The following is a 24,774-nucleotide window of genomic DNA, read 5'->3' on the forward strand; positions in this document are numbered from 1 at the left end:
AGCTGTCCGCTCATCCAAAATGACAGACTTGACAACGCCTGTTTCACGTGCTGGCCGCTGGCTGTCAAACTGGACGAATAAAGCTCTAAACAGACTTTCCAGGTCTCAGCGCTGTGACCCAAACGGACCGAAAAGACTGGAAAGCTGCAAACTCTCCTCTCGGCTCCGAGCTGTGCGATGGCCACCACCCTCACCGTTCCCTTATTTCAGAGCCAGCGCTGATCAGCGGGGCACGCGCTCCCTGAGGAGCCATCACCCGGGTGGCACCGTGGCTCACACACACCCTGTGCCAGGCGCAGACCTCAGAACTAAACATGAATCAACTCACCTGGTTCTCACCAACCCCACACACCGGGTGTTCACTGTCTTTATTTACAAAGAAGCAAGCCAGGAGTCAGGTTTTCTGTGATTTCTAAGTTGCCCCAGCCCCACAGGCAGGGAGTGGCTCGGGCACAAGGCCATGCTGCCCTCGTTAAGTGAATCGTAAATGAACGATGCTACAGGTGACTTTTAAGCAGTGTTAGCCTATGATGTCAGCCTTCGGATCCTACTGTCGGAAGCACCTGGCTTATTGTGTGCCGACGCCCGCCAGCCCAGCGTGGTGGGAAGAACAGGGCATTCGGTGCCAGAAGGTCACGCTCACTTCCCGCTGGGACCCGAGCGACACCTGCTCTGTTCTCGTTTCCTCGTCAAGAAAGCCAGCCCTTCCCGAAGGTGCGCTCAGGAATACAATGGGAACCAATGGGCAGCCTCTGCCAGACAGAAAACAACGGCCCAGTCCTGGGAAGCTCCAGCGCACGGCACACGCGTGAGGAACACCTGCGTGAAGTACAGCCGTCCTCCCTCGTCCGCGGGGACTCAGTCCAAGACCCCCAGTGGATGCCAGAGACCGAGGGTAGCACCAAACCTCACGTACGCGATGGTTTTCCTGTACACTCATATCTCCTCGGTCAACAGCTAGCGTCACATGCTTGGCTGTGGGGACACCCTTAGGGGAAATAGGGGACCTGAGCGCAGGCCCTGGGATACAGCCACGTCGACCTGATGACTGGGATGAGGGCTACTCATCGCAGGGGCTGGGAATGTCTCCCGTGCGATGCGCTGGACAAAGGGAGGATTCCTATCCCTCGCGGGATGGTGCGAGATTTCAGCGTGCTACTCAGCTCGGCGTGCAATTTTATCTGTACTAGTTGTTTATTTCTGGCATTTTCCAGTTCATATTTTGGGACCGCAGTGGGCTGTGGGTAACTGAGACGGAGGAAGGCGAAACCCTGAGGGGGGGGACCTGCACGCTGGGTTCTCATTTTATGAAGATTTCGTGGCTGCGAATTCTCCTACTTGTTTACTTGTATTTGCAGCTCCAAAGTCAGTCTTCGGGATGCTTGTCCTTCATCCGTGGACACGTGCACTGAAGAGCAGAGAAACGCCGAAGAGGCTGTTAAAATGGCGGGCGCGGGCGAAGCCCTGAGGTGAGGGGCCACATGGCCACGGAGAACACTGCGTGAGAGGGGCCTGCAGGCTGCGTTACTGCCGCCGGGAGCGCAATGCCAGTGAACTAACCACACGTGTGAAGTCAGGCATCTTTACACAGGAACACACAGAGAGCACGTGAATCGACTGGACGATGAAAAGGAGACCAGAGCCTTGCAAGCTGAACCCCGAATTTCCGCTTGGAGCCATGGCTCCGTATTCGGTGTCAGCAGCTACGGCGAGTCCACGGCAACGTTACAGAACATAACTCTGAGACTGAGGATTGCTACACAAGCTGGGCACTTGGAACACAATTCCCTGCCTGCGGTAAAGGCAGTGAAGGGGGTGAAGTGCAGCCACCAGGCTCTAGGGAGGAAACGGAGAAGCCTGCACACACCGCCTGGGCTCTCCGCGTCTCCGTCCAACGCTGAAGGCCTGTGGCGAGGTCCCCATGTACCCATCCACGCCTGGGGCTCAGTGCACGGCAGCCTCACCTCTGTGGGCCTCTGAGATCCCTTCTCGGGCAGCTGAACGCTGATGGCCTGGCTCCTGTGGGAAATGCCAGGACAGGCCTGGGAGCAGCCTCACTGCACTCCTCTCCCTCAGACCACCCAGCTCTGATTCCTCTTTTCCCTCCCAGTGATGCTCACCAAAGCCTGGCAGAGTGAGTGTCGCTCTCAATTTAGTGAGAACTCAAGGGTGCAGAGCCAGAACCGACGCGGCTCACCCGGTTACCTGCGTGACGCTCCAGCCGCTCAAGGGGAGACTTGGCAGGTGTTCCCACGCAGCAGCCCCTACTAGAAAGCACGCAGGGGGCACCCAGAGGTGTCGGGCTGTTCAAGCTCACTTTATGAGTTATTCAGGTGCCAGCAAAAAGGTGGCCCATGGGATAAGGGAACACTGTTGAGACCAAACCTCAGACTCACAATCAAAAGCCACTTTTTTAAGCCATAGTGGGAAATGGGCAACCCCCTGTTGCCCCCAAGCCCAGGGTCCTGCCACCTGGAGACCCAGGAGGCCACTCCCCAGACAGAGCTGCTCTTGTGTTTCTCCTCCTTCCTTAGGAGAGGGAAACTGGGGACCAGTGACCAGCTTGGGACATGGCTACACAGGCCCAACTCCTCCCCCTGCTCACAGGAGACCCAAGGCTGATAAAGTGTCACCCAATCCCTTTGCCAGGGTCATAAAAAGAAACTAGAGACTTCCTCCCTCAGGCATCTTCTGCTAATTGCCATTTATGAAGTTCCTGTTTGCAAGGCCTGTAATATGCATTATTTACACTCATGAAAACAAAAAGGAAATCTTAAAACATCAATCAGCATTCCAAACAGACAAGTGATTTGTTTTCCAACTCATACTCTGAAGTCTGTCTGAAATGCAGGCATCTGGGATTAATTTGTGACAATATAAAATCAAATTTGAACTCCTGTGTAAATATCCCATATAATAAAGAGCTAAGCTGTTTCCAAATCTTTGCTATGGTGAATTGTGCTGCTATGAACATAGGGATGCATATATCCTTTCTGATTGGTGTTTCTGGTTTCTTGGGATATATTCCTAGAAGTGGGATCACTGGGTCAAATGGGAGCTCCATTTTTAACTTTTTGAGGAAACTCCACAGTGGCTGCACCAGTCTGCATTCCCACCAGCAGTGCACGAGGGTTCCTTTTTCTCCACATCGTCTCCAGCACTTGTTGTTTGTTGATTTGTTGATGATAGTCATTCTGACAGGTGTGTGATGGTACCGGATTGTCGTTTTGATTTGCATCTCTTAGATGATTTGTGAATTTGAGCATGTTTTCATATGTCTCTTGGCCTTTCTTATGTCTTCTTTTGGAAAGTGTCTATTTAGGTCCTTTGCCCATTTTTTGATTGGATTGTTTATCTTCCTTTTAAGTTGTATGAGTTCCCTGTAAATGTTGGAGATTAAACCCTTACCGGTGACAACATTGGCAAATATGTTCTCCCATGCAGTGGGCTTTCTTGTTGTTTTGGTGATGGTTTCTATTGCTGTGCAGAAGCTTTTTATTTTGATGTAGTCCCATTTGTTTATTTTCTCTTTAGTTTCCTTTGGAAACAGCCTAAGTGCCCATCAGCAGATGAATGGATTAGAAAACTGTGGTACATCTACACGATGGAACACTATGCTGCTCTAAAAAGGAAGGAATTCTTACCATTTGCAACAGCATGGATAGAATTGGAGAGCATTATGCTAAGTGAAATAAGCCAGTCAATGAAAGAAAAATACCACATGATCTCACTCATTTATGGATAATAAAGACCATTATAAACTGATGAACAAAAATAGATACAGAGGCAGAGCAGCATGGAACAGACTGTCAAACTGCAGTGGGAAGGCCGGGGACCACGTCACAGAACCTCTAACTAGTTATTGCTGTTCCTCTCTTACCGTGCTCACCTCACACATTAAACTTTATCCTAGGTATTCCCATGTAGGAAGAAACATAGTGAAAATAGGACTCAGTACTCATCACGGTTCCGGCATCCAGAGGGGCTGGGCATCTGAGACATATCCCCAAGGATAAAGGGGGGAGTATTACACAAAACCACCAAGAAAACTAGAAAGAGATGCGATTGCTGCTGGACTATTAAGACTGCACCCGGCCTTATGCGGAAGTAGGGACCCATGCGACCCTGGGTACCTGATCAGTCATGGAAGCCGTGCATTTGGCAAAGGCTTTTGCTTCTCTCTTCAGGAACAAATCTCTACTCTCCAAAATTCAGTCACTCAGGCTTCGGCAGACACGTGCGCGCTGAACTGGGGACTGTTGGAAAAATCTCGTGATCTCACTGAAGGGTGTTTTTTTCTTTAATAAAAGTAAATGATGTATCTTTAACCGAAAATAAATGAGTGAAATCTGATTTGGGTTATTTGAAACGGATATGGTCAACATTTACCTTAATAGGTATTATTAGAATTTTTAGGCCCAAAAAGTTGGAAATGAGCATAAAACTGGAGATGATCTCATTAAGTATGAACGGCACCCACGCTGGAAGAAAGAGGAAAACGTCCCCACACATCCTCATCAGCACGTCACCTATACGCCGAAGCTCCGCCACCGGGAGCTCTGGAGAGTCAAGGCACAAGTTGGGGAAAAGAAGAAGAAAGAAATGAAAGGAAGCAGGGCCACCTTCGGTTCCACAACTCTGCCCTGGGCGGGGTTCTGAAATGCACGGCATCAGCCTGCGCCCCAGTCTCCTCCGGCCACAGAGATGGCACCGCTGTCCAACCAGGCCACACACCGAAGGCGTCTCCCTTGACTGCGTCTCCCATCCTCCACAGCCAGTCCATCTCCAAGTCCCTCCACTGCCTCCTGGCTCTCCCCTCCGTCCCCCCCCCGCCGCCCCCCTCTTCACTACACTCTCCCGAGGGCGGCCGCCTCCTGCCGGGACCGTGGCGGTGGACTCTGGCTTCGTTCTGCACCTGTTTTCCCACCGCCATGGTGCACACCTTTCAAAACAAGCCTCATTCTGACTCCGCCCTTGGGGGCCCCACCAGGCTGAGGACGCAGATCAAAATCCTCAGGTGGCCCTATTTCCCTCTCCCCTCCTCCCTCTGAGCTGCAGGCACACGGCCCTCCATCTGCTCCCTCCAGGGCTCCCTTCTCTTTCCCACTGTAAGTCGGCCCAGGCCACTCTGCAGTCTGGCCAGTCCTCCAAGCCCTTGTTCACCCCAAAGACCCAGCTCAAGGGCCGGGTCCAGGTGGCCGCCCGCTCCCACGGTAGGCACAGGATCCTGACTGCCCCTGACGCCCAGCCCAGCTGCCTGGGCTGTAATTCTCCTTCTCTTCTGGGAGTTGGGCGCTGGCCCCCATGATGTTGGAACAACCCAACCACGTGGTTGCTGCACAGAGGTGTGTGAACCTGGCACACAGAAGGGTGTGGGCTGACTGATGCCAGGTGGGCTGGCTCCACTGGGGTCCTGGATAGTCCAACTCAGTCTCTCCAGGGCTCAGAGAGGAGGTGGGGTCAGGTGCAGGGAGACCTGTGAACAGGGAGGGGAAGTGAGGGAAAGGTAAGGCCTAGTCACCAGAGCGACTCTCAGCCACATGGGCCCCAGGGCCCCCAGGAGCCGCACATCAGGGTGCCCTGCTTAGAAAAGGGGGCTAAGCGGGCAGCACAAGGACCACAGGGCGAGGGCCGTGGCTTCTGCAAAGGGAGTGAGCCAAGATGCATCTTCCAGAATTGTCCGTGGGGACACAGCCCACTCGTGCGGCCCATGAGGGCTACAGGGATCCCACACAGGCAGCATCCTGGGTCCGGCGTGGGCTGGATGCGCTGTCACTCATAACCTCGCCGTTCTGCTCGAAGGGTCACCCCTGAATGTGTGAATGCACCTTGTCCTCCCTCCCTGTCCCTAAGGCCTTTATTTTGGCAACGGAAATTGTTAAGACTCCGTGTTACTCGGGCCGAAATGCACGGCCTGACGGAGGGGCACCGTCTTCCTGGGCTTCTCTGAGTCTTTTGTACTTTACTGAAAATTAACACAGCGCAGCCCATCATCTCTCCCCTGCAGCACAGCTCCTCCAAAGCAAACAGCTCCCTCCCATGACCCCAGCGACCTTGTCAAGTTTCTCAACTGCTTTTTTTTTTTAATAGTATATACTTTTTTTTTTTTTTTTTAAGAGAGAGAGGAAGGGAGAAAGAGAGAAACATCATTGATCAGGTGCCTCTCATATGTGCCCTGCCTAGGGATCGACCTGCAACCCAGGTCTGTGCCCTGCACAGGAATCAATTGAACCCATGACTTCTTGGTGTTTGGGACCATACTCCTACGGAGCCATCTGGCCAGGGCTCAACTGCTTCTCGACAGACAGACAGTGTAGGGCACAAGGCAACTGTGAACAGAATTAGCAGCTACAGTGTTACTGACCAACCCCCATGGCCCAAACCTCTGCTGGCACTGCATGCGATACCCCCGAAGGCAGGGATCATTACTTCCATTTTTCAGACGAGGACGCTGAGGCTCAGAGAGATTCAGTGAGTTGCCCAAAAGGGACCACTAAGGGGTGCCGGGAGCCGGTCCATCCTTGCTGTTTCAAGGGACCTGGCATATATGGCATACGGTTCTTAATATGTTTGCTCATCTTCTTGGCGCTGTGTTTTAACCAAGGTCACCTCTCCGAGAAAGGTTGAATCCCCAGGTAGGGATTTTCCCCTGAAGTTAGGGAGGGAATAAAACCCCTCAACTAAGTGCCAGGCGGGTAATTAATCCCTTTAACTACGAACAATCATGCTTAAACTACATAATCTTTTCTCCCTGGAATGGAGATAAGAAACGCCCTAACCTTTGTAATAGAGATTGATAGGATTGAATCAACTGGTATAAATACAGTTGTAACAAGACAGAAACACTCAGAACTTAGAACAGAATCAAGAAGACAGAACCTACACGGAGCCTAGAGACAGAAGAACTTTGCTGGAGAGAGCATGCCGGAGGATCCTGGAGAGGGACTGGCCTCGGAGCCTAGAGACAGAGCCTAGCGGGAGAACATGGCAAGGGATCCTGGACTGAACCTGACTACAGAGATTGGCAGGAGAACCTGACTGGAACCTGGACACTGAACCTGACTGGAGAGCCTGGACAGAACCTGGCTGGAGAACCTAGCGAGGGAACATGGCTACAGAACCTCGCTGGAGATCCGAAGCAGAACCTCTCTGGAGATCCGGGCTAGAGATCCTGGCTAGGTTGCTGATCAACTGAACGCTGTCTCCATGTCATTCCTTCTTCGCCGACTCCGTCCATGCCTTTGGGGACCCCTGGACCCACTGGGGTTGGACCCCAGCAAAGGGGCAGAAGCTGACTCCCACGCTGGTCCTTCTACTCCTGAATCTGTTCACTCAGCTTCCCGAGGAGGAGGCCAGGCCGCAGGGTGCAGGGAAGGAGGACCCGACACCAAAACTATTCTGTGGAGAAAGGTCATTACTGGGGTAATTTTCCACATCTCAGGCCCCAACCCAGGGTTCTGCTGGCCGGCCCAGGGTTATCATGTGGAAATCAGCATCCGGCTTGAAGAGAAGGCTGGCTAGCCAAAACTATAGGACACTATTTCTTTGTATTTTAACATACTGCCCTTGACTGACTTAGCCCACCGCCTGAAATGGATGTGGGCCCAGCATTGTTCTCTTGAGGTTAATATACAAGTGGAAGATTTGGACCAGATGGAGAAAAAAATTTTACAGCACCTAACAGAGTTCTTTGTTTCTCTTAAGTGATACTGCTACAGTAGAGGTTTTTGTTTGTTTTTAAACTCTCAACTTAAAATAACAAATGAACTAACAAAACAAAAAATTCATAGATACGACAACAGAACCGAGGTTACCAGAGGGTAAGGGGGGATGGGGAGGGTGAAATAGGTAAAGGGGTCAAATATCCAGTCACGATGGAAACCAGACTTTTGGGTGGTGAACATGCAACAGAGCATCCAGATATCCAACTGCAACATTGTACACGTGAAATTTATATGTTAACTGATGTTATCTCAATACAATTTTAATTTAAAGAGACAAACAACCTCTCCAATTACTGTTAGAAAATGTAGGTTTCGAAATCCCAGCTGGGCCACATGTGGAGACTTAACCACGGATGAGTCACTCAGTTCTTCATGGTCTCCACTCTCTAATCTATAACACAGCTACCACGTTGCTTTCTTGAAAGGGCTTGATGAAATAATATATATGCAAGCATTTTGCAAATTTTTATAAAGCCCCAAACAAGTGTATAGAGCTGATATGATCAGATGTTTTTGTGATGGATGAATTGGAGCCTCAATTGCCCACACAATCACCTCAGACATTTGTAATGTCATCTTCCTTCTTCACTGTTCTCTCTCCCAAAGCAAACTTTATTCAAATCAATAAAATGTCACGCTTCATCAAGACTACCTCTCACCATCGGATCAGCCGTTTATCCCCTCACATGCCAGGCTTTGTTGTTAGTTGTTACCCGAAAAACGACAGACGTTACCTCTCCTCCAGCCCCTCCCATTTCCCCTCCCTCCTAAGATGATCAAAGCAGACAGTTTGCTTTATGTATCAGTGGGTCCGTGAATAAAATGCTTTAAAATAAAACTTGATGTGCAAGGCACATAGAAATCTTTGGCATTCTCGAGTATTTGATTATTCTCTCCTTGAACGGTCTGTCATCTATTTATCATGACATTTACCTTAGAGTTAAGTACACCTCTGAAGCTGGGACAAGACAGGGTCCTTCATACACACACATTATTATAACATTCCAAGTCCTCAACTCCCAGCACTTGCATGTTCCGTTTTAGAAGCTTTTGTCTTTCTGACTAAATGCAGCAATAAACCCCAGACCACATTAATGATAACCCTGTTAAATATAAACTAGTGTGCAGCGATCCAAAATGCTAAGACAAACAAAGAGGGCGGGGGGGGGGGGGGGGAGGGGACAGGAAACCGACTGATTGGTTTTTGAAAGCCTCCAAGAACATACAAACAAAAATAAAACTACGACATTACACAGTTTTACGGAAGAGTGAGGGCTAATGATTTTCTGATTCCCACATGCAGTCTCTTTGAGCCCCACAGTGTCTGCGAAAAGTTCGGTTTTAAAATTGCCTGTCGGATGAAACTTGAATGGGTCAGATATTTTTTAGGTGGCACGTGGGTAATGGGGAAATTCACAAAACTCTGTGAAGTAACAGATTCTCATAAAAGCGCCTGGTTTTCACCGCTCTTCCTCTAGTGACAGCCCCACAAGGGAGAATGGGAGGAAAGAAAAAGCCCTGACTTGTAGAGCTGGCCAAATCTTGTCGCGTAAATAGATACTCAGGTCACCACCCAGCTCAGGTTCCTCCATCACAGGAGCCAGCGAGAGCACACTACGGGGTCTAGGCAAAACCCGCTTAGAAGCCAGAGAAACCAGCTTCAAAGTCTAGCTCTCGATTCCAAGTACCAGGTCTTGGGCAAGTTTGGTAACAAGCCTCAGTCTCCATAGCTCTGAAATGGGTATAATCCCCCAAGGGAGCAGGGGAGCTGCAGTGGTGGCCATGGCTGCCTCCCATGAAATACAAGGAATTTAACACGAAGCAGATGTGGGTTTTAGCTGGGGGAGAAGGTATTGGTGGGTCCAAACAGAAGCCGGGAGCATCCAGAAGGCCAGGACAGGGAGGGTGGCTGGAAGGGCCCAGTACCCACCTCCAGGGCAGAGAGCACTGGACTAGGACAGGGGTCACACACTTGTCCTGTCAGGAGCCAGAGAATGAACAGTGTTAAACTTCTCACCCGTGTGGTCTCAGCCGCAACTCTCAGTGCTGTCCTTGGAGCACAAGGGCAGCCAAAGACAATACAGGAATGAACAGCAGATTTTATTCCCTCACGGCCCCTGGCCACACTGGGCCCATGGGGGGCGCAGCCTGCAGACCCCTGGGCTGTAGGGGAAAGGGTGAAGCTGAGAAGACACGAAGGGTTCAAACCAAGGAAACTCACAGGAAGGAAGTATTGTTATTCCCATTTCATAGATGAGAACCGTCAGGAAGTAAGTGACAGCCAGAGCCACAAACAGCTCCCGCGGTGCCAGGCCCTGACCCCACTCCACCAGGAAGTACAGCGACAGGCACTGGAGCCCCAGGTGCTTAAGGCAGCAGCCAGGCGTCAGGGAGTAGGTGTGGGGGGAGGGGGAGCAGGCAGGCGCCGGGCAGGAGGTTTCCTAGTGACTGAGGCCTCTGTCCACCCTGGAATGTCCTCTGGGCCCTCACGCACAGGGTCCTTCCTGAATGACTGAAAGGCAGAAACCACAATCAGGGAGCCCAGGGTGAGGAGGGTCAGCCACAGCCAGTTGAACAAGCATTTCTGAGCCCAATTCAGACCACAGCCCAGGGAGCGGAGTGGGGAAGGAAGGGCACAGCCTCCGGTGCCAGATGCCTGGGGCTGGGCCCAGGTCCCACGTGTGGGCTGAGGGACCCTGAGCAAGTCACTTAACCTCTCTGTGCTCTAGGTGAGGGTTGAAGGTGTGCTACTGAGGGCTGTTACATACATGAATCCACTTAATCCCCCTTAGATACTGTGTTACATAAAGATACTGTGTCAAGGCACTGAGCCAGCACCTACCCCCAGCGGGGGGAGTGTCCCAGGCCTGGTGGGGGCTTCAGCCAAACCCTCCCGGGAATAATCGCCCAACAGGCGGGCCATGCTGCTCGTCCGTAGGACCAGCACAGTGGCACCGCATTCCTGATGGTCACTGTGTTCAATGTGTGTTGAGTGGATGACACAGACATAAAGTTCCAATACCAGGACTTCCTCCACAGCATCCCTGACGGCCAACAGAGCCCAAGTCACCCTCTGCCCCTCTGTGACCTTGATTCCTGACCCTCCGTGTCCGTAGGGGCTGAAATCTATGTGTACAACCTGCAACAGAGGCGACACCTACAGATCACTTCTGGGATGCGGGGGGTGGAGAGGTGGAGGGAATGGGGGGTGGCGAGGACTGACCCCTCCCAGGGCAGTGCGTCCAGCCTGGATGGCTCCTAAAGCGGCCGGTCCAGTTGTGACACCTTCGCTGCCAGATGGAGCTCCGCCGAAGGTGTTTTTTAAAGGCCTCCCTCACACCGAGAGAAACCCGTTCATCACTCATTCGTGCCATGTCCTGTGACCAGAGCTACATGGGACAAAGTTAACACCATGTCTGCATCTGATTCTAAGGTCAGGTTATCCAAACGCCCCCAAGCTAAACACACAAGCCTCCACAGCAGGACACAGGACTACGGGCGCTCAAGCCCCAGACCCGGAGAGCCTCAGTGCCACTCCATCCCAACCCTCTAATCCAGCGGTTCTCAACCTGTGGGTCGCGACCCCTTTGGAGGTCGAACAACCCTTTCACAGGGGTCGCCTAAGACCATCCTGCATATCAGATATTTACATGACGATTCATCACAGTAGCAACATGACAGTTATGAAGTAGCAACGAAAATAATTCAATGGTTGGGTCACAACATGAGGAGCTGTATTTAAAGGGCCAGAAGGTTGAGAACCGCTGCTCTAATCCCACAGGGAGAGGGAAGACAGGTAGGGTGTGAGGCGACAGCCCAGGGTTACCAGCCCCAACAGCCCAGGCCCGGGACCCAGGGCTGCCATGTCTGGTCTGGCACCCTGATCCCATCCCGCCCCCCGGCCTCACCCGCCTTCCTCCCCAGTGCACTCGAAAGCCACCTGCCCTTGGCCCTCTCCCTGCCTGACAACTCTCCTTCCGATGGGAAAAAGTCCATCCGGCAGAGCTTCCTGGGCAGCGTGGGCACAGCACAGAGCCAGGCTGCAGCTCTCCCTGCCCTTCCTGAAGGGCAGAGGTCACACTTGGGCCTGCTGCCCTCTCTGGGCACTGGCCAGCAGTAAGCAGGCTTCTGACTTATTTCCCCTTCCGAGCTCACCCACAGCACTTCGGACTTGGTGACTGCCAGGAGGGCAGCGGGTGAACCTGGGCCACCGCCTGGGTCCTGCAGGGCACAGCCTCCCCAAGCCTTGGGGGAGCTCCTGACCAGGGCCGACTGGGACGGCAGCTTTGCTTCCATAGTTCATGTTTCTGAAAAAATGACTCAACAGTAACATGGGTCGGCTTCCTGCGGAGGAGCTCAGTCTTTCACTGACCTCTGAACCCCGGAGGGTCAGTGGATTACAGCTGAGCAGAGTGGTAACCTTGCCTGAAGTCACAAAGCCAGGTGGCGAGAGTCAGGGAAACATGTTCAATCCCCTCTCTTCCTCTGGGGGTCGATCCCCTAGTCAGCTCACAGTTTTCTTTTCAGTAGAGACGGAGCAACAGTCACAGCGGAGCCCAGGTTTCGCCCGAGCAGGGCAGTGCAGAGAAAGGGATATCGGAGCTCGAGTCTGCAAAGCAGTGGGTGTGCAGGGAGCCTGGGCCCGGTCCCAGTGCTGAGTAACTGTGGGCAGTGACAGCATCTCTGAGCCCAGGCTCTCTCAGTCCCAGGACAGGAGCACAGCACTGGGAGCCTGTTCTCAACTGCAACTCAGCTGCATCCCAGGCAACTCCTTAGAAACAGGGATGGAGGTCCCTGCAGACCTGCAGGGCCCGAACTTGCCTTCAGGGAGGTCCCCTGTGATTCTAAACACATTTACATCTGAGAAGCTCAGGTGTACAGCAGTCATGACATCCCACGGGCCAGTTCTGGGTGATAGATGTTAAGAGCAATTAGCACTTAAAAGAGCCCAAGACACAGGCTGAGGCTCTTATGAGGAAACACTCAGAAAAACTGCATAACTTGCTCCAGGTCACACAGTGGCATCAGGACTCAATCCCAGGACTCGGGGCTCTTCTGTACCCATGGCCCCGTCCTATTGAAGTCCTAACTCCCCACAAGGTACCATGCTCACTCAGATGTCCTAAGAAGCAACATCCTCATGTTATTTTAAAAGAATACGCTGGTCACCATGCACCTTTCCTGTCAAGGCTCAGACTGTGGGCTTCTGGGTGGCTGTCTGCTGCCAGCTGCTGCCTTAGAAAAGACACCTGAAAACACACCTCATAAACTTACACTCCCTTTCACTCATTACACCTTCCCCATGGGGAACCCAAGTGGAGAAACACGACAGGGTATCAAGGAAGAGGCATCTTTTTGACTTCCACTTCCGCCACCTGGCCAAAGAGCCAACCCCTGTGCAGGCTTCCCAGGCTGGAGCCGGCCATGGGGCCATGGTTCTGGGTCCCCTAGAAATTACAAGGAAGAATGGCAAGTGGCAGGGAGGCTGGGGGGGTCCAAACGCAGAGGCCACACGGGGCCTGTGGAAGAATCCACACACGGTGGCTGTGAGGATTAAATGTGATCAATGTCAAGCTTCCAGCCACGGGCAAAGCGATTGTGTCATCGTCCCATGGACACATCTGTGCCAGGCCTGGGCACAGGAAATTTCCTGTGTCGTCTTTCAAAGTTCAGAAGTCCAAGCAATAATTGGGATCAGTTTTACAAGTGTCCAGGTGGAAGTAACAAAAAAGCAAGGCTTTCAAGATTTCAGAGGGGATAATTCTGAAAGCTTATATACCCATTACAAACCAGGTACATGAAATCTCAGGTTCAAAAAAGAGACAGATTTCAGATACACTGAGGCAAGGAGCTCCCCATTTCCTTTTGTAGGGAACCAGCTGGGGATCTTGTTAAAATGCAGAGCTGGTCTCAAGTAATCTCAGTGGAATCGGAGAGTTCACATTTCTGAGAACTCAAAAAGCCCACACTTTTGAGCAGCAACGTTTAAATAGCAAGGAACAAGTGCAAGGAGAGCATAATTGGATTTTAGAAAGACATGCCAGGGAACCTCCATGAAGGCGTACAGGGACCCAGCCAGCCTCGCAGGGTTTCTTAAAGGAAGGCACACCAGGAAAGCAAAGGGCATCCTTTCTTCAAGCGCACTTGCAATCTACATCACTTTGTCTGGGCAGGTTAAAGGGCTCTTTAGGGATCGTAAAAGCAGCATACTTCTGACAGCGCAGGGAACCAGGCATCCCAGGGAATTTCCACCCCAGCAGCTGTGGTCAGGCTAGCTCTCATGGCCTTCCTTACGTCAAGTTTTGTCCATTTACCTCCTCTCTGTATAATACATTTGATGCTGTTTCTGTGGACAACTGTAATTTCTTTTCATGTTCACCAAGTTGTCAGTTATAGAAAATCCCTAAGCAGTTAGATGAATGTCAGGTGAGGAGGGACCTTACACTGACTAACCATCTTCATGTGTGTGTGGTGGGGGAAGATCACACAGACAAGGGCTTTGCAGTCATAGGATCAGAGAAGAAATTCTAGCTCTTCTTTGGGTCAGAAGTACCAACACACAAGAGCCTCCATAGGCCTTACAGGACATTCCTGAAGATCAAGCGTGAGGTCATCTGATCTCTGGCTGCTCTTCACACAAGAACACATCTGTCTACCAGGAGACACAGGCCTGCCTTGCACACTGGCTTGGAATACCATGGATGTTTATGGCAATTCCTGTCTTGACCTTCTGGACTAGCTGGGTTTATGCTCAAACTATAGTCATTATGAGCCAGTGAGTGATGTCAGGCGGTAACACCCAGCTGCCCAGAGAGAAACTGCTGAGTGTGCACCACTGCCCAGAAGGGAAGGGATTTCCCTCCCACACTCACCCGCTAATGGGAGAGGTGAGTGCTGACAAGAAATGCCAGGCCAGACCGTCCCCTGTGCCCAGACTGGATAATTCATCCGCACAGTCCCAGGCTGCTTCCCCGCTCCTTGCCCCTGCCTGCAGCCCTGCTGTGCTACCCGTGTGCAGAGGCAGGACCTCACCCACTGGGAAGGAGACTCGGCAAACTTCTGGAGGAGTGCAGCTTGCTCTTCCCCATTTGTCCCCTGGGGGAGGAAGTGAGGTTTTCCAGCAGGCCCCTTCTTACTGGCCAGAGCATGCCTGAGCTTCCAGCCCTGCATTACAGAAAGGTTCTCCCTCACCTCAGGCCCGCCACTTATGAGTTAGGTTGCATCCCAGAGAGCAACCCAGGCCCGCAGGAGGTCACACTAACCTAGCCCAGGTGGAGTCTGTAACTAGCGGCCTGGGGGGCTGGACACTTTCTCCGGAACAGGCCAGCATTCCCAGCCCCTCGGTCCTCTTCCAACCTCCAGTCCACTGCCTGACAGTCTAACTCCCCACTGTCCCCCAAACACAGTGACAGCTCCAGCTACTTCCTGAGCAACAGCAAATGTCCAACATTTCATGTTTTTGCTAAGATGCTCAATATCTGCAGATAACAAGTTAGCAAGTAAAACATGCGTTTAAGCAACTCTAGCAAATTCATCTTGGAATGGAAAAAAGAAACCCAAGCCCTATTTCACCCCTGGCCTGGATCAAGGGAATGTAAGAAGGACTTTACATTTTTTGAGACAAGTAAAAGGAAAACGCCAAGTCTTCCTGAGACACAGGAACACTTGAGCGCAGGCAGGAATTTCTCAGGAGGGATTCACATGCGCCCCTGAGCTGCCAGCGGACCCACTGCTCCACTGTGCGCCCCGCCAAGTCTCCCTGACTGGAGAGAGCGTATCTCCGGGTCCGGGTCCGGAGGTTGGCGCCGCTTTTTAATGGGCTCCCGCAACTCCTAACTCTGCACCCCTGCGTGGCCATGGTGCTTCTGCTCTGCGGGCTGCGCACACTCGTGTGAACACACGCCGGGGGACTCTCCCACCTTCGCGTGCCCCGTGGTTTGGAATGAGGGCCAGAAGCCCAGGGAACGGGGGAAGGACCGTGTTCCGCGGCGCGGAGCCGGCGGGAGGGGCGCGGGGAGCGTGCGCGAGCCCCGGACACTCACCGGGACCTCTGCAGCTGCTCCAGGGCGCCGGCGCCGCAGACCGGGCCCTCCAGGGCGCAGAGGGTCTGCGAGGTCTGCCTGGCGAAGGCGATGGGCAGGATCCCCGGAGAGAACGAGCCGAGACGGCCCCGGCTGCCGCTGCCGCTGCCGCCCCCGGGGGTCGCGGGGCCCAGGAAGGCAGCCGCGGGCCCCTGCGCGCCGGCGAAGGCGTCGTCCTCCTCCAGTTCCTCCGGCCCGTCGGGCGGCGGCGCGCAGGCGGCGAGGCCGGGCAGCGCGGCGTGGCCGCCGGGGGCCGGGGGCGGCGGCGGCGGGGAGGGCTGGGGGAAGCAGGGCCCCGGTCCGGCCTCCGGCAACGCCGTGCCCGCCGCGGCGAGCGGGCTGAGCCGGGTCCTCGCGCCGCGGTCCTCGCTGCCGCCGCCCTCCTCGTCCTGCAGCGGCGGCCGCCCGTCCAGCGAGATGCTGGTGAGGAAGGAAAGGGCAGCCCGGCGGCGCCGCGGGTCCACGCGCGGCTTCCTGGGCTCCGGCGGCTGGGCCGGCGCGGCGGCGGCGGCGGGCGGGGGCTGGGGCTGCGGCGGCGGCGCTCCGCTGGTGCCCGAGGCGTCGGTGCTGCAGGCGGCGGGGCCGGGGGTGGCGGCCGCCGCCATGGTGTCCAAAGGCGGCGATATTTCCGCGGCGCCCAGTGCTAAGCGGCGGGCGCGAGCGCCGGCGGCCCGGGCTGGGCAGGGTGCGGGGCGCGGGCGGCGTGCGCGGCGGACCGGCCCCCCCGCGGGCGGGCCATGCTGGCCCCTCGGCGTCCGAGCGGGGACGCCACCGCCCCGGCCCACGCGCGGCTCCCCGGCTCCTCGGCTGCTGGCTGCTGGCTGCTGGCTGCCGGCCCGCGGGCCCCGGTCGGCCGGTCGGTCCCGCCGCTCCCTGCCCCCGCGCTCTTCGGCCGCGGGCCCGGTGTCCGTATTTATAGGGGCGCGCGCCCCACGCTCGCGCTGCGAGCGCTCTTTGCACTAACGGTGTCACGTGTGGGCACGGAACCTGGAGGAAAACAAAGCCGCGGGCGGCGGCCGGGGAGCCTGGCGGCGGGCGGCGAGGCCGCGGGAGGAGGAGAAGGAGGAAGAGGAGGAAGAGAAAGTGGAGTGGGTGGCGGGCGGGGATCCGCCGGGCGGTCCAGGTTCGCGCTTCCCAGGGAGAGAGTCGGTGGTTCCCGGGACTCGCGGGAACCAGGGAAGGAGGCGAGGACACTTCCTGGGCGCGCGCATTCCGGGGACTAGGGGTGCGAGCAGAACCCCTCAGTCGCTGCGTGAGGAGGTAGCCCCGGGAGTTGGGGGTCTGCAGGACAGTTATTTGGAGCAGCGTCTAGATTTGGCCCTTGAACTTTTTAACTGGACCCTGCGCTGCCCTTGGGCCCAGAGAAGTAAGTCGTTATTAATAGTTACAGGGGCAGGTCCACAGCCTCTTACACGGACTGTCCCACCTTGAAACTGTAGCTAAAAACCATGGAGGCTGAGCCTCGTTCACTCTCAGGCGGAGGATGCAGCCCCTGAGATGAGCACACGCCTGAGGCGCCTGAGTCCGGGCGCGGGGACATCCTTCCTGTGGCCGGACTGACTGACACGACCCACTGGAGGGGGCTGTCACTTTTCATCTCTTAGCAAAGGCCAACCTGGATTTCCACTTTGGCCCTGAAATGTGCTTCGTTTTCTATGAAGTCAGAGGCGGACTACCATGGCCTCCCACACCTTCCCCCTTTGGAGGCTTATGATCTCGTTTCTTCTTATATAAACTGGGGCCAGTATGTATTTTCTGTCATTCATTTGGTAACACTCATTTTGCACCTTCCCTGTCTTCTCTAAGTATGGGTTCCTGCCCAGAGTTGCAGCTCTGGATCTGGGAAGAATCCTTGAGTGCAGTACCCCAGCCCCACCCCAACAAGTAAGTGCCTGCCCTTGGGAGGAGGGGGGGGGAGGGGGTGGCAGAGCTGTGTGGAGGGAGCGGGTCTCCCTTGGGTGACTTGCATCTTCACACTCAGTTAAGCTCTGCGACATCTAAGAAACCTCTCTACACGTTTCTGAGGGAGAAGCAATGTGTTTGAGATCAACGGATTAATTTAACTAAAGGTTTAACTCTAGCCCTGGGGCTAATGGGTAACTGCATGGAAATTCCACTCCATGCCGGTTCAGGGGAGTAAGCTGAGTAACGGAGAGTAAATACACCCTGTCCAGAGATGTGCCGCCAGCCTGGAGGACGAGATATGGGGGAGTTTCAGGTGACATTTGCTCAGGACAAACATGGCACGTGGCCATGTACACGAACAATTGCTCATATTTTATTTTATGCCATTTTTAGGCTTTTTGTAAGAGGGAAGCCTGGTGTCTATTTATAGCAGCCTTACAGCAGCTAAGCCAAAGCTTAAGGACCAGCTGTGTGAAATTTCATTAGGATTTTAATTACTTTGTTTAACTACCTACCTAGAAACTTCCAAGCTGCTTTATTACAATTAACTTACTTTCCATGACCACTGGCCTGGTTGTGCTGGCAGGCAATGTTCACGAATGGCACCAACTGGGCACATGTAAAAAAATACCTATTTTTTAAATTATGACAGTGATAAATTTTCATTGCAGAACATTTAGAGAATAAGATGAGCAAAGTAGAAAAAAGGCATCACTTAACAATCTCATTTCCAATGAAAATAACTTAAAATTTTGATTTTTGTGTTGTGTGGGGTTTTTTAAAATTTGTCTTTATTGTTGAAAGTATTACAGATGTCCCCTTTCCCCCCATTAGCCACTTTTAGCCCCCCTCCACCCCCACCCTATGTCCTGTGTGGTTTTTTAACCAGAAGCAAACGCAGGCTGTTTGTGTCTTGTGATTTTTAGCTTGCTGTGTTGTGATCATCTTTCCATGTAGAATATTCTTCTACAGCATAATTCGAATGACTGCATGATGTTCAATTTGACAGAGAGAGTAAATCATTAAACCTGTGCCACACATTAAACATTTAGGTTATTTCCACTTTTGCTGTTAGAGTGGCAATGACATCCTTTGTTTTTCTAAACCTTGCTGCCATTCAGTATTGGTTTCTTAGGTTACATAATTTCTGGGGCAAGCAGCACATCATGTTGAAGGCTTTCCACCTAAAAAAGTTCCAATCTGATTTCCCATCCTTTTGCCAGCATTGGGCATTAACATTTTTTTCAGAAATATTCATTTCTTTGCTCATTTGATACAACTCTGCCTATTTTTAAAATATATTTTATTGTTTTTTTTTACAGAGAGGAAGGGAGAGGGATAGAGAGTTAGAAACATCGACGAGAGAGAAACATTGATCAGCTGCCTCCTGCACACCCCCTATTGGGTATGTGCCCACAACCAAGGCACATGGCCTTGACTGGAATCAAACCTGGGACCCTTCAGTCACAGGCCAATGCTCTATCCACTGAGCCAAACCGGTTAGGGCTAACTCTGCCTATTTTAAATGCCAAATGTGCAAACTAATTTAAAATATTTATTAAATCATCAAATAAGAATCAATATCTACTTTACCTCCACACTGCTCATGTGATCCTCTTATAGGGATACTGCAGGTATGATTTACTGTTCACCTACTGTGTGCCAGCCACAGAATATTTCTAATCCCATGACCACCCTGTAGATGGGGTGCATTACATCAATAGTTTACAGAGGAGGCGCAGAAAAATTAAATAATTTCCCCAGGGTAACCTAGTTCTTAAAGTGATCGGGCCAGTAAGACCCAAACATGTTCTAGCGCTCTCTGCTGGTGAGGATGTTTTATGGGAGGAGGCCAACTCCAGATTTAATCTTATATTTGCAGTAGTGGCCTGGTGCATGAATTTGTGCACATTGAAAGGAAATTAATTAGAAGAAATATTTTAATATTGCTATTCACCCTTTCTCTATAATAGAAGTGTCAACCAAATTCACAATCAACAATGACAGATGGAAACACACATGTGCAATTGGCCCCAGAGAGAGCTTTATATGTATTGCGCATGCGCGAGTCAACTTAGCCTTTTATAGATATAGAATAAACTTGCTTAACTAGACCTGCTTTCTGATGTAGCTAAACTTTTTCCAGCCCAGTGAAGCACCCCAACTTCTCTTTCAGGTAATTGTCAGCAACACAGCAGTAAATATCAACACGAAGCAGATTATTATTGTAGATCACGCAGGGAGAACAAAGGATCAAATATTTAACTGCAGCCGTGTTTGACTATGTTCTGCGCAGTGAGAAAACCTGAAGTCATTTTCAAGGTCCACCATTTCTTACTTCTTTTCAGTCAGGTCAAGTTTCTAAGCTTTATAAATCTCTGTTTTCTGGCTAATGAAAAGAAAATAGGATTCCACCGAGTCTCCTATCTACCTACTCCAGGACTTCTGTGAGGATTAAACAAGATGAGGCACAGGAAAACGCTTCATAGACATTTGATTAAAGTGAACATGTTTTTACCTGGCTATAAAGCTAGTCGTGTCCCTGGGCTGAAGAAACTGCAAGGAGGCTAGTCGTCACTAGGGAGAGGAAGCCATGCGTTGCTACTTGATGTCATTACCCAGACTGACACTTAGCATATTAGCCTTTTATATGTATAGGTTTCAGCATCAACTATAATGGAAATAATAGAAGCATTAGAGCAAGAGGATTTGGGTGTCAAAAAAAATCTCTTAACCTCTCCACACCAGTTTCCTCTGTGGGTTATTCTGAGGTACAAATGAGACTGAACGAGAGGCATTTAAAAGCCTTAAAGTACTTTTTAAAAAATGTGTTTTGTTATTTAAACCATCCTAATCTGCTTACTGTATGAATTATTCCAAATTTATTTATTTTTCACCTAGTTACTGATCAATCTGGGCAACTTCCATGGCATATCGCCACCTTGCCACAAAAGGGATAAAAAGAAGAGTGACCTTTAGCCCTGGTGCCCTGGACAGTGAAAATAGTGGAAAACAGAAGCTCAGGTCACATTTAAATAAAAATGCAAGGCTGACTCGGATTAAGTGAGCAATCTATAAATGTTATCAAAATGTGAAAAAAGGGAGCTCTTTATTGGAGGTAAGGCCTGAGGGGAAGAGCTGACCTGGGCAATAAAAAAGGGAAGGAGGGCCCACTTCTGGGAGAGAAAATTCTACAAATTCCTCCTGGATTGCAGGCCTAGGAGACTAGACCTTAAAATGTAATTCCTTTTGATCAACCAAGGTTTTTATTTCCAATTACTTTCATATTGCCCCTTCGAAGCACCTATTCTGAAAACTTTTTTTTGCATGCATGAAATGTTTTGATGGACATATATAAGGGTTAATTTAATTTAATTTTATTTTTTTAAAAAAAATTTTTAATATATATTTTATTGATTTTTTACAAAGAGGAAGGGAGAGAGATAGAGAGTTAGAAACATCGATGAGAGAGAAACATCGATCAGCTTCCTCCTGCACATCTCCCACTGGGGATGTGCCTGCAACCCAGGTACATGCCCTTGACCGGAATCGAACCCGGGACCTTTCAGTTCACAGGCCGATGCTCTATCCACTGAGCCAAACCGGTTTCGGCAAGGGTTAATTTTAAAAAGAAAAAAAAAGAACCTGCAAGTAATGGCTGACTCTTAAAAACAAACAAACATAGCAGACTGTGAAGACTGAAATTAGTTTAGGTGTGACTGGATATCACTCCTAACAGAAGCCATCTGACAGTGGGAAACAAGAGGCTGTGGTTTTGAGCTCTGGGGGCCCCATGTTGGCCCCCGCTGCATGCATAGACTTCAGATGAACGTGCCGTTAGACTCTGCACTAATAGGCTGACCTAGAGGGCTCGGTCTCCAGTATAAAAAGCATTGTTTTATAGTGTTTGGCACTATACAGTGGTTCTCAACCTTCCTAATGCCGCGACCCTTTAATACAGTTCCTCATGTTGTGGTGACCCAATTTCACTGTTACAAATTGAACATAATTAAAGCATAGTGATTAATCACAAAAACAATATGTAATTATATATGTGTTTTCCAATGGTCTTAGGCGACCCCTATGAAGGGGTCGCGACCCACAGGTTGAGAACCGCTGGTTCAGGCCATTCTCACATCAGCATGGGGTGAATGTGGCCACATTTGGGGCACATCACCATTTTGCCCACCCCTGGGAAGTTCAGCTGGACTGATTGGTGGTCCATGGCAACCTTCCCTGAGAGATACATGCCGAGACAGCTCAAAGGAAGGGGAATGCATGTGCCTGGCAATCGCTTGAAAGGAGGAGAAATAAGAGTGACGGACACTCTTACGCCGCTGGTGGAGTGGAGGCTGAAACAGCCTTCCTGGAAAGTCATGTGGCAATAATACCAAGAGCCCTAAAAGGCCATGACTGAGAGTATGAGCTTTGGAGTCAGCCTGGCCAGGTTACATTTTGGCTCCACTATCATGGCTTTGAGTGTGTCGGTCAGCACGGTACTTACTTATTTGTGCTTCAGTTTTGCCATCTGTGAAATGGGAGTATTTTAGCATTGTTAGGAGGATTCAGTGCAGTAAGTGCTTGAAAGCACTCAAGAATGTACTTGCTGTAATGATCCTAAAGGGCTGTTGGGAAACATGGCCAAAGATTGATGAACAAAAATATTCATTGCAACATTGTTTAAAATAAAATTTGAAAAAAAGAAATCCTAAATGTGGAGCAATGGAAAACTAAGTAAATTATGGCTTACTCAGTTGGATAATATGCTTCTATTTTTAAAAAATTATCTTTACCAACCTTTCTTAAGGACATGAAAACCGGTTTTTAGAACAATGCTAACCAAATAAAACAGAACAGAAACTAGATCAAAAGGTTAAATCAATGGCTGTTAGGATTATGGTGATTTCTACTTGCTTCTTTTTGCTTATCTAAGTAGAAATAAGTGCCTGGTCATTTTAGAAATTGCTTAAAATTGACAATTTAAAGAATATTTTTAAACGCATGGAAATAATGGGTTTCCGTTTTATTTGGGAGCCCTGCAGTGGCTTTTTCTACCTACATCCTTTGACTTCTCACTGCAGTCTTGCTGTTTATCCTGTCTGACAGGTAAAGAGACAGAGGCTGAACGTAAGATGGTGACATGCCCCGGTCCCGTGCTATCCCTGGATCATTCCTTCTGTAACCCCTGAGGGTGGCGGTTGGGTCAGCAGGATGGCTTACTCCTAGGGTCTGAGAGGCCCCTCAGAGAAGGTGATGTTTGAATTTGGACTCCAGTTCACATGTGAGATCGGGCATCTCAGGCCAGGCAATAGCATTAGGACTCGATTACAACAGTTCAGGCCTGAGGCAATGAAACTTGGAATTGGCATTGAGAATGGAAAAAGGGTCAAGTGCGAGAGATTGAGGAGAAACTGGTTTTCAGATTTCCAACCTGGGGCGGGGCGGGCAGCTGTAACTTCTGAAAGAACCAACAGGACCCCAGGGAGGGGAGAACAGAGGAGGGGTCAAATGCTGGCTGGATTTTGGCATGAGTTTCCATACCACCAGACAGTGGCCCAGTGCAAAGGCTAAGATCTCATCTTTCTAAACCACAGTGTCCCGCATCCTTATGACTAGAAGAGAAGAGGGCTCTGCGTCTGCCATGGCACAACTCTCCACTGTGGTCACCTCACAGGGGTCACCTCACAGGGCGCACAGCTGCAGTGGCCGAGGACGGGCTCGGGAGCACCCTGGGCTGGCCACACTCACACAGTCCATTTGCCCTTTGAGACACAATTCAGAGGGAAAGAGCATCCTGGCTCCCCGTCATGACGTCGCAAGAGAAGGCTTCGGAAACAAACCATCCCCGGGCCAGGCCCATCCCAGCCTTTCGAGGACCTCTCTGATGGCAAGTGACAGACATCCAAGTCAAAGCAGCGCAAGGAGAATATACTCTGAGGATACAGGAGGGTCTCAACCAACACAGCTTCAGGAGTACAGCCGACGCCCAGCAGCTCACAGAGAACTGTGGCCGTGAACCTTGGGGATCCCCCTTTCTTGTCCACTAACCTTCTCCGGTGCTCAAGTCATGCTCCATCATCTCCCTCTGCTGGGTAGGTTCCTCTGCTTCTCTGGTACATGAGGCAAGAAATGTGCCTCAGACAGATTCCCACCTTTGTAACTTACAGAGACTGGCCCCTCTAGGTTTCTGTTTCAAATTAACATGGACCATCATTGGCAAAGCTTGTGCAGAGCAGGTCCTGGACCAGTCAGCCTGGAGGGATCTCATGCTAACACGTTCACCTCTGGAAGCAGATGGGTGGGGTGTGTGGAGTGGGCAATTCCCAGAAGAAAGGAAGTGCTGGGCAGATAAGACAATAAAGGGTTGACCCTAGTGGGGCACTTCTTACTGAGGCCTATTTTCCTTACTTGGAAAATGGAGAGCCATACCTGGTGTGGCTCAATTGGTTGAACGTCATACCGTGCACCAAAAGCTCACTGGTTCAATTTCTGGTCAGGGCCTGTGCCCAGGTTGCAGGCTCGATCTCCAGTTAGGGCTCAGCGGGAGGCAGCCAATTGATGTTTCTCTCTTTCTCCCCTTCTACTGTCCTCTTTCTCTAAAATGAATAAAAACATATCCTATATAATAAAAGCCTAATATGCTAAGTGTCTGACCATTTGACCAGTTGCTATGATGCACACTGACCACCAGGGGGCAGAAGCTCCGACTGGTAGGTTAGCTTGCTGCTGGGGTCCAGCCAGTTGGGACTGGGTGAGATGGGTCAGACATGCCCTGGAGCCCTCCCACGGTCCCTTCCTGGCTGGCCAACCTTCCATGGTCCCTCCCTGGCCAGCCGGCCCCGATCGGGACCGGGCAAGACAGGCTGGACACTTCCTGGAGCCTTCCCTTGGTCCCTCCCTGGCCCTGATCATGCATCAGTGGGGACCCTTGGCCTGGCCTGCACCCTCTCGCAATCCGGGACCCCTTGGGGGATGTCGGAGAGCCAGTTTCAGCCTGATCCCCGCAGGCCAGGCTGAGGTACCCCAGTGGTGTACAAATCCATGCACTGGGCCTCTAGTTTAAA

General features: G+C 51.4%; 1 protein-coding gene and 1 long non-coding RNA gene across 2 annotated transcripts in view; one reads left to right on the forward strand and one right to left on the reverse strand.

The window, feature by feature from the left end:
- Window positions 1-16,948, reverse strand: part of CABLES1 (Cdk5 and Abl enzyme substrate 1) — an 81,396-nt gene extending 64,448 nt beyond the window's left edge. The window contains exon 1 of the mRNA XM_059707479.1: window positions 15,767-16,948. Within this exon, the coding sequence (XP_059563462.1) occupies window positions 15,767-16,410 (644 nt within the window). The 5' untranslated portion in view covers window positions 16,411-16,948. The remainder of the gene's footprint in view (window positions 1-15,766) is intronic.
- Window positions 16,100-24,419, forward strand: LOC132240085 (uncharacterized). The gene is made up of 4 exons (XR_009454223.1): window positions 16,100-16,228; window positions 17,612-17,689; window positions 19,684-20,828; window positions 22,817-24,419. It is a non-coding gene; the product is annotated as an uncharacterized LOC132240085 (long non-coding RNA).
- The last annotated feature ends 355 nt before the right edge of the window (window positions 24,420-24,774 follow it).

This window comes from Myotis daubentonii, chromosome 8 (genome assembly GCF_963259705.1).
Source record: "Myotis daubentonii chromosome 8, mMyoDau2.1, whole genome shotgun sequence".
Lineage (NCBI taxonomy): Eukaryota > Metazoa > Chordata > Mammalia > Chiroptera > Vespertilionidae > Myotis > Myotis daubentonii.